The sequence below is a fragment of the Camellia sinensis genome, chromosome 12 (assembly GCF_055761805.1).
Source record: "Camellia sinensis isolate YWXY chromosome 12, ASM5576180v1, whole genome shotgun sequence".
NCBI classification, from domain to species: Eukaryota; Viridiplantae; Streptophyta; class Magnoliopsida; order Ericales; family Theaceae; genus Camellia; species Camellia sinensis.
In genome coordinates this window covers 70,640,940-70,657,827 of record NC_138972.1, presented here as the reverse complement: position 1 = coordinate 70,657,827, position 16,888 = coordinate 70,640,940, and the positions used below count along the sequence as shown (strand labels likewise).

The 16,888-nt window shown below is 33.5% G+C and overlaps 1 protein-coding gene across 1 annotated transcript; it reads right to left on the bottom strand.

The window, feature by feature from the left end:
- Positions 1–8,701: 8,701 nt before the first annotated feature.
- On the bottom strand, positions 8,702–9,556 carry LOC145803642 (uncharacterized). Its single transcript, XM_082896965.1, has 2 exons — positions 9,464–9,556; positions 8,702–9,331 (listed from the first exon to the last, which is right to left on the bottom strand). The coding sequence occupies exons 1-2, from the start codon at positions 9,554–9,556 to the stop codon at positions 8,702–8,704; spliced, it is 723 nt and encodes a 240-aa protein (XP_082753091.1).
- Positions 9,557–16,888: the final 7,332 nt, after the last annotated feature.

Below are 16,888 nucleotides of genomic sequence, written 5' to 3'. Positions count from 1 at the left end.
CTAACAAGCGAGACAAACCCATGTGGTACTAACCACTTCCCACGTATCCAAAGTATTCAAACCCGGTACGCTATGATACCAAGTTGTAACACCCTCAAAATAAACCCATAATCATACATTCAGGATACAAGAAAGAGATATCATATTCCCAACATTAGAGTATTCTTACAAGAGATATTACATGTTGACAACAAAAATAAATGTCCTATAGGCTTACAACTTTCCAAGCCAACACTTGGTTACAACGAAGAGAGTACTAACTCAAAACACAAAATAAGCCCTTGGCCTGATTTACATGTAACACACAAAATAATCACAAAAAGGAAGCCTTTAGCTTCAACAACCTCCCAAGCTACATCCTTGGAGGCGGCATATCACTTGGACCTGAAAATGATGTCCCATATAGGGTGAGCCAACGCCCAGTAGAGATATGCTAAACATAATATGAGCAATAACTAAAACATTAGCATTTTGATAAATGTTTAACTCATATAAACCAACATACAGCACAATCCAAATCCATGACAAGTATGTCCATGATCCTTTCCAATATCAACAATTTAAATGAGATTATAACTCATAATAAAACACTTCCATACTTCACAATTCACATGAGATAACAACTCATATTAAAACACTTCATACTTCATAAATGATACATAGATTTGCTGTATCAATGGAGTCCATCCCCTATCTCCTCCTAAATAAAATCCGATTTAGGAGTCCATCCCCTATCTCCTCCCAAACCATGGCGTACATTCCCTATCTCCTCTCACACAATACAATGTATATAAACAATTATCATATACACGAACAACCAATACACAAATTCGATGTATTATTCCAACCGTCATATTCAATAACATATTCAACCGATTAGTTTTAATTCACCTAATCATCATGCAGTGTCTACAACAATCAATAAGCTCATTTTAAGACCCAAGATATACATATATTGGTCAAAATAGCAAAACCCCTCTTTATTCAAGTTGAAACCTTAACACCCAAAATCAACCAACTTCAACATTAAATCAAAATGACCAAAAGTTTATGTCAAAGATCATAAAAATGAATAGTTATCCCTACCTCAAATGAAAAGACTCAAAGAAGATGATGAAGAAACTCGGATGTGCTCCAAACCCACAATTTTTCAAATCAAAACGAAGTTCAAGGGAAGCTCCACACTTAATACAAAGGAACTAGGGTAGAAGATCACTAGGACTAGATGTATTTATAGAGAGAAGATGTAGTCTAGAGAGAGAAACTCTCAAGTTATTCATTCAAATGAACTTCATTAAATAGATTAATGTATCTCATACATTCATGATACATCATGCATCTTCTATATTAATGAATTCATTAGATAGATTAATGTATCTTACATATTCATAATAGATACATAATGCATCTCTAAGATTCATTCATAATAAATCCATCACATTCAATGTATTAGCATTAGTCTTCTATACATTGTGTATATAGGTGCATTTATCAATGATTAGTCACCATCTAATTGATATACATGTATCTTACTTAATGAGATGAATCTAGTATAATCATGCATAAGCTTCGAAAAGTTAGAGAGACAGAATGGCCCAAAAAAGTGATCCAAAAAGCTATTTTTCGGACTGATATACAAACAGGTCCACTCGAGCGTCAAGCCCAAAATCTGGACATCAACCCTTGGTTTCCAAACACAACCAACCTGTTTCAAACCTGCCCAACACGACCCAAGACTCATATACAAAGAGTAAAGGGCGGAAACGGGAATAAGACAACAACACATCCACAGAACCAAGTCCGGAATACAATTAAACAATGAAGGGAAAACTGGGATCGCTATATGAACTGTAGTAGCTAGAACCCAATTCGCGCCCTCTCCGAAAGAGGGGTGCGCAGAGCGAGTTTCGGGCGGTCTACACTTGTATAAAACAGATCTGTGCGCATGTGAACATCACTTTTTTGGCCCCTTTCTCTCTCTTCTTCCTCTTTTCCACCGTTTTTAGGGTTTTCAAGCTTCCAAGCTTAATTTTCACCCATTTTCATCCATTTCCTACCCCTTTCTTCTTGATATTTATCCGATTAGATCTCTATTTCATGGAAGTTGGGAAGTTGGTTTTCTTCCCCCTTGCTTGAGGTAGGGATTTCTTTGAGTTATATATATATATATATATATATATATTTTTGCAAGTCTATGCTTATTTGGAACTTTTTCTTGTGTTTGAAATTATGATTTTTGGTTTTATGAACTCCAAATGATTTTAAAGTAGGCTTCTTCTCCATACTTTCCAAATCTTTGAGAGTATGAGAAATGTTGGGTTGTGTGTGTGTTGTTTGGGCAAGTCCCTTTAAAAAGTGGAGAAAAATCAAGTTTTGGTGAAACCCTAGAACTTGGGGATTTTGGAAAATGTTGAGATATATTGAAATTCATGATTAATAAAGTGTTATAGTAAATAGATTGTGATGATCGCTATGTATTTAAATGAGGAAATTCTTGGAATGATGAGAAAATGTTTGATTTTGGAAGTTTGGTTTATACAAAGTACATCCTTGATTTGTCTTGAAATGACCAAGTTGAAAGTTGTTGATTCACATGTGGAGAATACATGAACGTTGATATTATCGTTTTATCTCTTGGGATTGTATTATGATATTGCATTGATGTGAGATACGGAAATTGATCACAATGGTGGATTGTGTGGTGGAAAGTGAAAATGGAGTAATATAAGTGCTTATACATGTAGCATTGTCATTCCATTGAATTTCTATTGAAATTAATTTTGAACCTTGCATTGGAAAGTTATTGTTTTGAGAGAAGAATTGTTTTGTGAAATAAGAAATTTGATTTGATTTGATTTGGGTAAATACGGTGGAAATCTTGTTAGGGGGTGTAGTTTGAAAATTAAGTTGGCATGAGTGTCCTTGGTGTAAGACCAGAAACATGCACATGTGGGTGCCTAAGCCCTCAAGTTAGAAGCCGGTAAGGTAGGATTTGATAGAGCCTTATAAGCCTACTTGCAGACACTAGCCCTGGGGATTTGCTTGAGTCATATTTACCACCTTTGAAAATGTATAAAAGTTGTTGAATCAATGTCTTTTAAAGATTGCATTGTGCATGAGAACTTTTCAAAAGATGAGAAAAACGTTTTTGAGTATGACATGACATTGCATTCATCTCATGAGACTGTATAAAATGTATATAATTTGTTAAGATTTTCCTACTGGTGTTTGTGCTCACCCTAGTGGATTTTTGTGCAAGAAAGGATGTGGTGATCCCGTCGAATTAAAGGCATGGAGTATGTTTTGAGAGTGCAAGGATCTTTCCTTTTGTTGCAATTATTTTGAAAATCCAAGGGCTTATTGTGTATGGGTTCGAAAAATCACTTTTGTGTAACTAGGCTTAAGCCTTGGAAAATGTAACCCTTGAGGGCATTTTCTTGTACTTGATACATTATGCCACATACTATAGATTCATTTTCTAAGAATGTTGAATATGTACTCGCATGTGGAACATTCCTTTTGTAAACCTCTTGATATTTAATGAATATCCATATTAATGTTGGTGATGATGTCTATGTTGAGACTTATATTCTTATATATATGGAGCCTTGGAGGGGTTGATTTGGAAACAGGTTAATGTAATTGAAATATGATGGGTTTTTCCTATACGATTTATTCAGGGCGTTATAGATGTGGTTAAACTTTTTTACATAATTAAATTTCAATTTAGTCTAGTTTGTCATGATATTGATATTATGCAATAATAATACATAGTCAAATTTTTTATTTAAAAAACTAATATGTAATTTAAATTTATTATAAATATAACACCAATTATAAGAGTTCAATCAAAGCTACATATTAAAATTTTAGACATAATTTTTTGGCGCTTAGTTTTTTTAGTGCAAATTATTTCCTACCCATTGGAAAAAAGAAAAAAAGAAAAAAGAGAAGGTAATTATTCAAACTTTGAATTATGGACAAATATTTGATTTGATAGTAGCAGTTTATAGAAGATGACTTAGAGCATCTTCAACGATGCATCAATTTTTTTTTTATTAAATTTGAATAAAACCTCTATTTGATATCACCTGCTCCAATGGAGGGTTGTGACTTTTCATCAAACCACTGGATGACCATGCAGACGATCGGCCAGTGTAAAATTTTCACAAATTTTTGCCTTAAGGTGGTCATCCGAGAGGACATCCGGAGAGACATCCGGTGGTGAAAACACAACGGTATGCACAAGGACACATTTGGTTCTCAGTTTGATGAAAGAAAAATGAAATCCTAGACTTGATACTGAAGTTGATGAACCGTTGGAGCAGGAAAATAAGCTATTTTTTTTTAATCATATTTAAATTTAATGATGAATTTAATGAATCATTGGAGATGGTCTTAGTGATACTGTGTTTAGTCTTGGGTATAGGAGTGTAAAAATGGCCCGCGGCCCCTAGGCGACCCGAAGCCCACCCGCATCCTAGGGTGGGCCCGACCCATTTAGGCCAGGGTCTAAGCCTAGCCATGATGCATTGAGCCTGGGCCTGGGCCGTTATTTTGAAGCCCAGCCCATCGGCCTACTCAAGGACCACTCAAAGCCCAACCCGCCTGAAACCAATGTTATTTTTAGTAAAAAAATAATAAAATTTTGGCGGAAAAAATAAAAAAAGATGTTTAGACCCTCCCAAGCCCGAGCCTAGGCCCAGGCCCACTAGCCCGACCTGAGGCCCAGCCTGCCCAAGGCCCAAATACCCTTTGGGCTTAGGCCTAATTTTTTGGCCCATGGGCCAGCCTAGCCCGGCCCGCCCCGGCCCGCCCGATTTTTGGCGGGAGCTCGCAAGGCTTGACATGGGCTGAGCTAGGCCAAATTTACACCCCTACTTGGGTACCGATTGACGTTGTCTTCCTAACTTAAAAAGTCTTGGGCAATCTTCTATAATCTCCACTTCAAGTCTTCGGTAATTATACTTTTTATTCTCGTAGTTTAATTCAAATTTCAGTTTAGATCTTATAATTTTAATTTGATCTTTATATTTGAAGTCTAATTTTAATTTGGTCATTCTATTTAAATTTTTGTTAATTTTGTCTATGTTTATATATTAGAAAATTGACAAGTGTCCCAAAATTATTAATATTAACCTCTGATTTAGATGGAAGAATCAAATTGAAACTAGACTTTAATGTGTAAGAAACAAATTGTTCAAACTAAAATTATAAGAATTAAAGTGAAATTTCGATCAAACTACATGAATTAAAAGTGTAATTAACCCAGTCAGTAATAATAAAATTTGACTAAATTATACTTCAGACTAAAAATTCTTACTCAATTTTTATTTTGATTAAAAAAATCTTAAATTATTGAATTTTTATCAATGTGGTCTTATTAGAAGCTATTGTCAAATTCTTTCACAAAAAATTTCATGTGGCTCTAAACCAAAGGAGCAAAGTGAAAAAAAATGTGATATTTTAAAGATCAAAGTAAAAATAATTTAATATTTAAATAGTCAAAATGAAAAAAAATTAAACAGCATATCATTTTACATCAACAAATTGCACTACAGCTACTAATTAAACTACATTGACAACATTTTAATAAATTATAACCAATTTACAAATCTAAAGTCTAAGGACCAATTAGCCTCCGTTTGGAAGTGGGTTGGCTTTTTGACTTTTTAGCTTTTTTGGCTATTTTAGCCTGGGGCTAAAAAGCCTGGTTTGGGAAGGGCTTTTTGGCTTTTTGGTGAGGTGTCATCTTGTTAAATTACGAAATTGCCCTTTTCCATTTTTTTTATTTTTTAATTTGGGTTTGGATATGGCATATTTTCCCTTTTTTTTTTTTTTTTTTTTTTTTTTTTTTACAATTTTGGCTTTTTGCTGAAAATTTTTGTTTTTTTTTTTGTTTGGATTTGGCATATTTTGGTTAATTTTAATTTTAATTTTTTTATGTTAGGTTTCGATTTGGCGTATTTTGCTAAAAAAATTTTTTGGGGGGTTTGGATTTCGCTTTTTTTGTTTTTTTGTGTGTTTTTTTTTTTGTATATTGGGTGTCGATCTGCCGACTTTTGCTTAATTTTTTTAATTTTTATTTTTTTTTTATTTTGGGTTTGGATTTGCCATATTTTGGTTCTTCTTTTTTTATTTTAATTTTTTCATGTTGGGTTTCGATTTTGCTTTTTTTGCGTTTTTTTGGGGGGGGGGGGGGTTTCGCTTTGGCATTTTTTGCTTAATTTTTTTTGTTGACAATTTTTGTATGTTGGGTTTCGATCTGCTGAATTTTGAAAATCCAAATTTTTTATTTTTTATTTGTTTATTTTTTTTTTGAGTTTGGATTAGGCGGATATTGCGTTAATTTTTTATTTCTTTGACAATTTGTGTATTAGTTTTCTTTTTCATTTGTTTTTATTTGTTTCACCTTTTTTTGTTTTTCCACAAGCAAAATTCGTATGGATTGTTGTTTTCCAAAGTTAGGCACGTCAGCAACTGGAAGGGGTTACATTCCCGTGGAAACTCATACATATTGTACGTGATAATATATTTGAATACAGTCTGTTCCACGTGTGTCATTATGTGACAACCATACGAAAATTATTTCGACTACTATATATTTCCTAACATTCCGTTATTACGCATGTAACATAATTTGTCGCGTATGTGAAGGCGGACCAATGCCATATGGGGGTCCTCATCTCCAACCATTAAACCATCCTCGTCATGTTCAACTTCTGGTATGGCATTTACTATTGTCATTGCCTCTTCCTCGTCACAGATTGGCTGAACAGTTCTTGGGTTACCTGTGTTTCGCCGTATATAATTATGTAATGCCATTGATGCACCTACTAACTGAACTTGCACATTTGCAAATTCATACTGAGGCATGTCTCGAATAAACCCCCATCGATTTTTCCAGGCACCGAAAGTGCGTTCCACCATTCTGCGTAAAGACGAGTGCACTTTGTTAAATAATTCCCTTGGTGTGTTTGCCATCGCGTTCCGTGCAATACGTCGGAATTCTTGTTGGTGGTAACGGTGGCCTTTGAATGGTGCTAAGTAACCAATCCGGTTTGGATAGCCAGAATCGACAAGATAATATTTGCCTGCAGACATGACAACAATGTATGACACCAAAACGAACATTCAGCGTCATTTTCATTTAACTCTTTCTCAGGAAAAATTTATTTGTTAATAAATCTAATAACAGGACCATGTGTTACCTTCGTCAGGATGTGGGATGGCGACATTGTCATTTGTTAGTATCTCGTTGAATATGCGACTATCATGCATACTTCCTTCCCATCCGCAGGAAATGAATATGAAACACATGTCAAAATCGACAGCGGCCATTATATTTTGCGTGTGACAGTATTTCCTACCGAAATATGTTGCCGCATCTGGCCCCGTAACCCATGCACTGACATGTGTTCTGTCTATTGCGGCAATGCAGTCCTGCAAACATGGATAAATTGTTTTGTTGCGTAAGTGGGTAACAAGTGTTTCGTTTTTATAAAAGCGTCACGTGCAGATAATAACAAAAACAAAATATATTGTCTTCATTTATATGTCAATCATGTTTTTTAGAAGTACCTTGAACGGTAGGTATTTCCGTCTAGACTGCACGTATGGATGTATACGATGCTGACTGTATGTGGGCCGGCAATGAACAACAGTGAACTCTTTCATGGAAGTTAATACGTTATGCACGTGCCCCGACACAGTCTCCCCGGAATGTTGGAACCGTTCTTAGATTTCCCGATTTTGCTTCCCTTTCAACACATGGATAAACATCGCAACGCTTTCTTCAACAGCTAAGCCATGGGGACGTTGCAGGACTTGTAACCTAAAATCATTGACTAATGTCTCACACAATGCGGCAAAAACTTCCTTCGGCATGCAAACACTTTCCTCAAATCGATCCATATGCCCCGCATATAGTTCGCATATCCATGTATTCCCGGTTAGTATAGAAGTGCGACACAGCGTTTTATTCATGTGTTTTTCGTACCATTCTGTCGCCAACTGGCATGCTTGTAGAAATGTGCAGTTCTGTTCTTGTTGCACCTGGACCGCCATTTGATTAAGCATTTCCGTTATTTCATCATGGTTGCTTCCATCCCAGGGATTCATCGCGTCTTCGTTGATGCGAAACCTACAAGAGTGGCAGCCTTTCAATCAGTTGGCACGTGATTCATTGACTTAAATTTTATTGAAGTTTGCAATTAGAAAATGCCGACATTGTTTTTAATCAAAGTAATGCCGTCACCAATGTCATTTGGAACGCATGATCATATGAATTGCACAAAAAAAGAAGCTGTTCAACTTATGCTTTACAGGGGGGCCATGGTGGTAACAACCACAAAACTAGCCAGCAAACTAAACTAACAAATGAACTTGCGACATATAGGCATTCAAAAGCGTGCAAGTAAAACATAATTCCCTGTCTTAAATGTACCACAGAAAATATTATAACATAAACATCCCATTCATTTCCCAAAAACGAAGCACAACCATGCTTCCGTTCCGTTAACCCATGCACTTACCTAAAACTTGTTGCTGCCCGTAGCTAGTAATAAAAAAACAAAAACGACATAATAAAAACATGCACACACCACCATCCTGTTTTAGTATAGTGCCAACAATACCATAAGTCAAAGTTTTAAAAAGGAAGAGAAGGACATGCATCTTCAACACTCGTAACACCGCTACATCACATCCGGCGACCCCCAAACAGGTTTGCAAAAGGCGCCGACGCAGTACACTGGAGCTGCTTCTGTGTAAGCCATCCAATGATGTGGTCGTCATCAAGCTGGCACATCATGACCTCCCGGTAATCGGCGTTATCCATAAGTGTGGAGGCGAAGTGGAATAACGGTGTAGCAATCAGGGATGGAATACTGCTCAGTTTATGCATGTACTCGGAAATAGTGTACAGCGATTCGTTGCCTGTGAGGTGCCTCACCGTGACCTGCTGATTCTTCGAACGCACCACATCTGTCATTCTGTTCATGCTTTCCGCAATAACAGACGCACCACTTGTTCCCTTCTTCGACTTTGAAACACTTGTTGATGGCGTCTTTCTCCTTTTTGCCTTTTCAATCGGAACATGCTCTAGTGAAGTATCAGAATCCACGTCCTGTACTCCTGCGGCTATCGGATCAGCAAATGGCTGGGCTCCCAAACTACACACTAAATCAGATGAGTACTCAGCAGGTTCGGGAAGGTTCTCTCCCGGGGTCCAACGATGCTTCCCAGTAGCTGATGCCCCCATGAAGACCGTATCCATCAAGTCACGGTGTTCCAAAGTTTTTTTCCTGAACTTCGCACACGCCTTGTTGATCTGCAAAAATATAGATGTATGAAAGAGGCAGACGTTATATTTCATATAAATAAATTCTATTGAAGTTAAATAAAGAAGTAAAAAATGTATCCGTAAATGACAAATATAAAACTTGTTTGAACATGTACTTACTGATTCCATCTTGTCCCACCACTCATCAGGTGCCTGAAACAACCCGGTGTCATAGTCAAAGCCTATCCCGGACACTCCCTTGCTTGAATCCATCAAATTTGTCCACGCTTGCCACTTTTTTTTCAAGGTCATGTACTTATTCTTCAACTATTTCAGTCCATGTTTTTTTCCTGTTGTTTTTTCAAATTTCCTTGCCAATGACTTGTACCCTGCTTGGTTAAGGACTAAGAATGGGCGATTTCCTTTACTAATCTCATTTGCAATCAACTGGAGGAAAACTCGGACTGAGTTACTGTCCCATGACGCCTTGTGGCTTAACTGATTTTGTGTCTCTTCAAGACTGCTTGACTTGTCAGTGACAACGCCTTTGCTTTTCGAGTGGTTACGCGGCGAAGTACGTGTCGAAGCCATTACTAATGTACAATTACAAAAGATTACCATCACAAATTTGGTTGTTATATACACACGCATAAGCCATGACACATTAATAACAACAAACAGAGATAGATGATGCTAAAGTTACATTTGCATATAACCATTGAACATTACTAACGTACATACACAGGTTCCATGGAAGTTAGTAGTGGACAAAAATATGATAGTTAGTATTACGACTCCCATATGCGACAACATACTACCAACATGGTATGAACATACTAACAACATACTGACAACATACTAACGTCTTTGTACATATTAAGAACATGGTAACGGTGCTTACATACGGCACAACAAAATGGCAACGACAATGCAGAGCACATACACAATGGTCTTAAGGACACGCAAGGATTGTTGAATGTCTATGACATCAGCCCCCAATTGCATGGCAATTTCATCTCCGGGTGACGCATAGCCTTGGTTCTCTTTCCTTCGTTCTTCACACCAACCAATCCAACTTACACAGGGCTGATGAGTGAAAATTATGGAACTATTAGTTTCATGGGTTGTTAATGTTCATAAAGTTATGACCGGTAAAGATTGGGTCACTCACCACAGTGCTGGGATAGACAAAGTAGGAATGCCCTGGATTTTTGGTGGACCTGGAAATCTTAACAATGCACGGGCCATGTCCACAGGCACACATTCGTCATGGCCATGTACTGGAAGTTGCAGTAGAGGTGAACGACGCCATGCTACGCTTTAATATAAATTAAATTTACATGAATCAACATGAACAGATACGATGAGTAACGCAAATTTATATTTTAATATGTTTTTAACATCGTTTTAATATATTTGTAATATTTTTTTTAATATACCCAATTTTGTCATATATTTGTAATAACTTTTTAATATATTTACCTTCCTTCCCAAATTTAGTTTGTAATCTATTTTTGACACTCTTTACTATTTAAATCAAAAATTCTAATATTTATTTTAATATATTATTAATATCTTTCTAATATAGTTTTAATATATTTGTTAATAAACTTTTTTTTAATATATTTGTAATATAAATTTCATGTATTTTGTAATTTGTTGTTAATATATGTAGATAATATATCTACCTTCCTTCCCAAATTTAGGTCCAAATATATTTTTTATCTAATTATTTTATTTTTTAGAAATGAGAATTGAGCATTTCGTATTGAGTAAAAAATATACTGAAATTAATAAATTTATTTTGTAATATATTTTGAATATATTTTTTATGATATTTTGAAAATGGGTTTTTGAAAATATTTGTACTATATTTTTTAATAATTAAATTTTGTCATATATGTTTAATAAAAATTTTACACTCTTTACTTTTTAACTCTAAATTTGTAATATATAATTTAAAATATTATTAATATCTTTCTAATATTTTTGTAATATATTTGTTAATAAACTGTTTTTTTTTATATATTTGTAATATTAATTTGTAATATTTTGTAATTTGTTGTTAATATATGTAGATAATATATGTACCTTCCTTCCCAAATTTAGTTCCAAATATATTTTTTATCTAATTAATATATTTTTTAGAAATGAGAATTGAGCATTTCGTCTTGAGTAAAAAATATACGCAAATTAATACATCTAATTTGTAATATATTTTCAATATATTTTTTTTGATATTTTGAAAACATTTTTCAATATATTTATGATATAGTTTTTCATAATTAAATTTTGTCATATATGTCTAATAAAATTTTTACAGTATTTACTTTTTAAATCTAAATTTGTAATATACATTTCACATATATTTTTTTTCATATCTTGGTAATATATTTTTACTATATTGCTTAATTGTTGACAATTTTTGTTATTTTTTTTTTGTCCTATAAGTTTTATATATTTTGTAATTTGTTGTTAATATATCTAACTTCCTTCCCAAATTGAGTTAGAATTATATCTAATTTGTTATATACATTTCATATATATTTTGTAATTGGTTGTTAATATATATTTTTTTATGTAATTGAGTTGGAATTAGGGATGGCAATGGGGGTTAATGGGGTGGATATTAATTCCCCATCCCCATTCCCCTATAATAAATTTTCCCCATTCCCCATTCTCCATTCCCCATGGGTATCACCCTCTCCATTTCTTAATAGGTATGGATTTTCCCCAACCCACTTTAATCCCCATTTTTTATATATATATATTTAATGTTAACAACCTTTTTTTTTTTTTTTTTGAAAGGTTCACAACAAAAGCTGAATATACATTCAATCTTTTTTCTTTCTTTTTTAATATATTTAATGTTAACAACTTTTTTTTATTTTTTATTTTAAGGTTCACAACAAAAGCTAAATATACCTTCAATCTTTTTTCTTTCTTTTTTAATATATTTAATGTTAACAACCTTTTTTTTTTTTTTTTTAAGGGTTTTAGCTAAATATACCTTCAATATTTTTTCTTTCTTTTTTAATATATTTAATGTTAACAACTTTTTTTTTTTTTTTTTTTTAAGGTTCACAACAAAAGCTAAATATACATTCAATCTTATTTTATTTTATTTGGTTCAACAACAAAATCAAATACGCATTAATTAATTAATTAAAAAGTTTGTTTTATAATAATCAAATATATAATTTTGAAACAATCAAATATATATATATATATATATATATATATATGTTGTATAAATTGTGAACCTTAAAAATAAAAATAATTCCCTATTATTTCTATTCTTTATTACCAGTTTTAGCAACCAAGTTTTGAATATTAGTAACATTCACAGTTAGTTTTGTAATTTCAGGTGATAATTCCCCCATTCAATTCGGAGAAGTTCAGGATGTTTATAAATTTATTTAGCTTATTCGGATGTAATTTATTTAGTTCAGGATGTAATTTCAGGAGAAGCTATTTTTAAAAAATGGTTGTGAATCTTAAAAATAAAAATAATAATAAAAAAAAAAGATTGGATGTATATTTAGTTTTGGTTGTGGATCTTAAAAAAAAAAAAAAAAAAAAGAAGAAGTTGGTTGTGAACTTGAAAAAATAAATAAATAAATAAAAGAAAAAAGATTGAATGTATATTTAGTTTTGGTTGTGAATCTTAAAAAAAAAAAAAAAAAAAAAATGCAACATATGGGGAAATTAGTGGGTACCCATCCCCAACCCGTCCCCTGTGGATATTTAAAGAATATCACATACCCTACCCATGGATAAGAAAAAAAGGGGGAAAATCCATGTATTTGGATTGGTTCTCCATAGATACCCACAGGGTAGGTTATCCATTGCCATCCCTAGTTGGAATTATATTTTTTATATATTTTTCACAAATGGATATTGACCATTTCTATTAGCAAAAATTCAGGGTTTAGCATTGATTATAAACAAAAAATATAACAAATCTGCCCCAAATGTGTGATAACCGAACAGATATATCTGCATTTCAAAATATAACCGAACAGATACAAAAAATATAGAACAGATTTGTACATCAGAACAGATATATAACATTGGCATTTCCTTCAGTTTAAACAACGGTGCCTTCATAAATCTGCCCCAAATTTGTGATTTAGAACAGATATATAAGATCAACAGATCTGATTTTCATAGATAAGAACAAATATTTTAAGAAGAACAGATATATTTTATATATATATATATATATGTATGTATGTATATATACAAATCTGCCCCAAATTTGTGATTACCGAACAGATTTTGAACATAACAACAGATCCAGAATCCCAGATTTGTCACAGAGACAGATCGGTGCCCCGTCTGTGTGTAATGTAAGCGTAATCAACCCAATCACGACCGTAAAGCAACAGATCGGCCATGAACCGATGCTGTTATGAACCTAAACTATGCAGATGGGAAGGAGAAGAAGAGAAATCAGATAGGCCATAGAGCATTACCTGCAGATCGGTTTGAGTTTGAGAGGTTTCGTTGTTGTTCGTCGCCGCGGATGCGTACTCCGGTGGCGATTTCCTCTGCCAAGGTCGCTCAGATGCCGTCAGATAGCTCCGTTCTTCTTCTCTTCTGCTTTGCGAAGGGTGTGTTGGGTTCAATCTGAGGTTTGTCCTGCAGATGGAAGAGAGTTTAACCTATCGGGGCATTTGGGTAAATTTACACGACCAAGCCTCTCCCATACCCGTGAAATGCATTTTTGTCGGGACATGGCTGAAATAGCCAACTTTGTCGCGACGTGGCTAATTTAGCCCGGCTTTTCCTTCCCAAACAACACCTTAGTGTGTTTGGTTTTAATTTTTTAGAAATTGAGTTTTTTAGTTTTCACATATATTTTTTTTTGTTTTTAGTGAATATTTTTAAAATTTTAAGCAATTTTTTAATTTTTTTTAGATGCACCTTACTTAGATGTAACTAAAAAGTAAAATATTGGTAAGAAAATATTAAAAAAATAATAAATATACAAGAATACAAAAAATGTACTGTATTCACATTTTATATATATATATATATATATATTTGGTATTTAGTGTATTTTCTAAAAATATTTTTCACAAATATTATACTTTTTAAGTATGTTTATGTTAGATGTATCTAAAAATTTTAAAATTTCTTAGAATATTAAAAAATTTATTGAAAATAAAAAAATACAAAAAGTAAAAAAATTCAATTTTCTGAAAAGTAAATTTTGAAAATCCAAACCAAACAAGCTGTAATACTTAAAAGATGGAAAGTGTAATTTTTTCAACTAAATTGACCAACAGTCTTGAGTGCAACCCTGGGTGATGTTAACTTCAAGTTTTCAATAATGTTAAAATTGACTAAAGTTAACTCTTGGGCGATGTTATGTTTGGACAAATTATCTTATTAAATCTTATATTTATTAGTTGAGATATTAGGTAAAAGATAAATGTTCAAAAGATTATTTTTAAGGGTAAAATTGTAAACTTAATTAATTCAATAATTTAACCACAAGTAACTCAATGATTATTTTTTGTTAAAAAATTTCATAAATTTATCAATTAGATCAAATTGATACAAAATCTAAAATTAAGGGGACAAAATTAAGTCAATTGAAAGTATAGGGATCAAAATAAGACAAGCGATAGGGACTGTTCGTATAATTTACTCAATTTTAAAATTCTAACATTTAAGGACCAATAACCTTAAAGGTAGAAAATGTAATTTATTCTAACAAAATTGATAACGGTCTTGAATGTAAACTATTTGGCTCGTTGAGGCCATGACTTTATTGCGAAATTTTGTTGCATACATTTGGATACATGTTGTTAAACTTTTTTACATAAATTTCAATTTAGTCTAGTTTGTCATGATATTGATATTTATACAATAATAATACATAATCAAATTTTTTATTTAAAAAAATCAATGTGTGATTCAAATTTATTATCAATGTAACTCCAACTATGACATTTGAATCAGAACTACATATTAAAATTTTAGAAATAATTTTTTGGCACTAAATTTTTTTAGTGCAAATTATTTCCTACCCATTGGAAAAAAGAAAAAGAAAAAGAAAAAGAAAAAAAAAGAAAGTGGTTATTCAAACTTTAAATTATGGACAAATATTTGATTTGATAGTAGAAGTGTCACGACCCCAAACCGCTCCTAGTAGTTTGGTGCCGTGATGGCCAGTAATCCGTAATTACCGAAGGCCAACTTCCAAAATTCACACACAATCAGAGTTTATATATAGGGGGCTCACAAATGCGGAAGCAATAATTCAAAATACAAGTGGTCCATAAGAGTAGTGCATAAGTCAAATGAAATGGCATACATCTTTTCATAGCTTTACAACTTGAATATAAGCAAAATAAAATACATATTACATCTTGACAAAAAGGCTTCTCAAGCCGACATATTCAAATACAAAAGCTTCAAGATTGCCGACGTCCTCACTGCCGACATAACATGCATACAAAACACACACCTCGGCGTAGCCGACTTCTTGCTTGTTACCTACATATATACATAGAGAGGGTGAGCTTGGATACTCAGTGAATGGTATAAGTAATAAAGGGGTTAAATGAATGATTCCTGAGGTCTTTCAAAACAATACATAATATATCTTGTCAAAACCATACGTATCATAGCTTGTACAAAACATGAGATAAATCTTGTTCATCAAACTCGATCTTGCAAAACTTACATACTTAACATGCGTCAAATCTTATAACATAACCTCGGCGTAACCTTCCAGTACGAGGGACTTGTGTTACTTAGGCCCGTAGCCCGCTTTAACATCATGGAGCTCGTGTTACTTAGGCCCATAGCCCGCTTTTACATCATGGAGCTCGTGTTACTTAGGCCCGTAGCCCGCTTTAACACGATAGTCTTTCCAAGAAAGGACCGTATCCTTTTTATACTTAGTACTGCGAAAGTTTAGAGTCCTCCAGCACAAGGGACTATCCGAGAAGGTCATCAAAACGAAGCTTACTTGATAACTTGTCGTTCAAAACAAAGCTTATACTCGATACATAAAATAGGGATATCATTCATGCTTAACAAATACTTTTATCGAAACGAGGCAAAGTTTTATCAAAACCTTAAGAACATAACTTTATTAAAAATACCACTCACATTAGTTCTTGGGACGTCGGGATCAAGGCAAGGTCCAAATCCTACAAACACATGGCAAGCATACTGAACATACTTCTCAAAACAAGTCTCACATGCATGCAAATGATCTCGGGAAAACATGCTAAAAGTCAAAACACTGTTTTACATGTCAGGGAGACATGCTGGGTACCAACCAGGTCTAAGCCGAGGTCCTACACCTTCTTGCCGAGGTGTGGTCCCGGTGGCCTCATTCAAAAGCAAAGTCGGGAAAACTTGGGTTTCCCTTTGAAGAACATGAAGAATATGAACATAAAGATCATGAAGAACATGAATGCCAAAATCATAACTTCTTTATTTACAAAATCTGGGATTTCATGCTATGAGTTTGAAAACATGAACCTGGGTACCACTACTTGGAAATCATGCGAAAACAAACACAAAAACATGGATCTAGGCATGAGCCTTCGGATCAAAACATGACTTTTCTTGAAAAAC

Bases quoted from the DNA above. Each gene is read 5' to 3' on its own strand.
- LOC145803642 (XM_082896965.1), bottom strand. From the start codon at position 9,556: ATGGATTCAAGCAAGGGAGTGTCCGGGATAGGCTTTGACTATGACACC. The intron at 9,332-9,463 runs GTAAGTACATGT...ATATTTTTGCAG, and splicing joins GGTGGGACAAGATGGAATCA to ATCAACAAGGCGTGTGCGAA.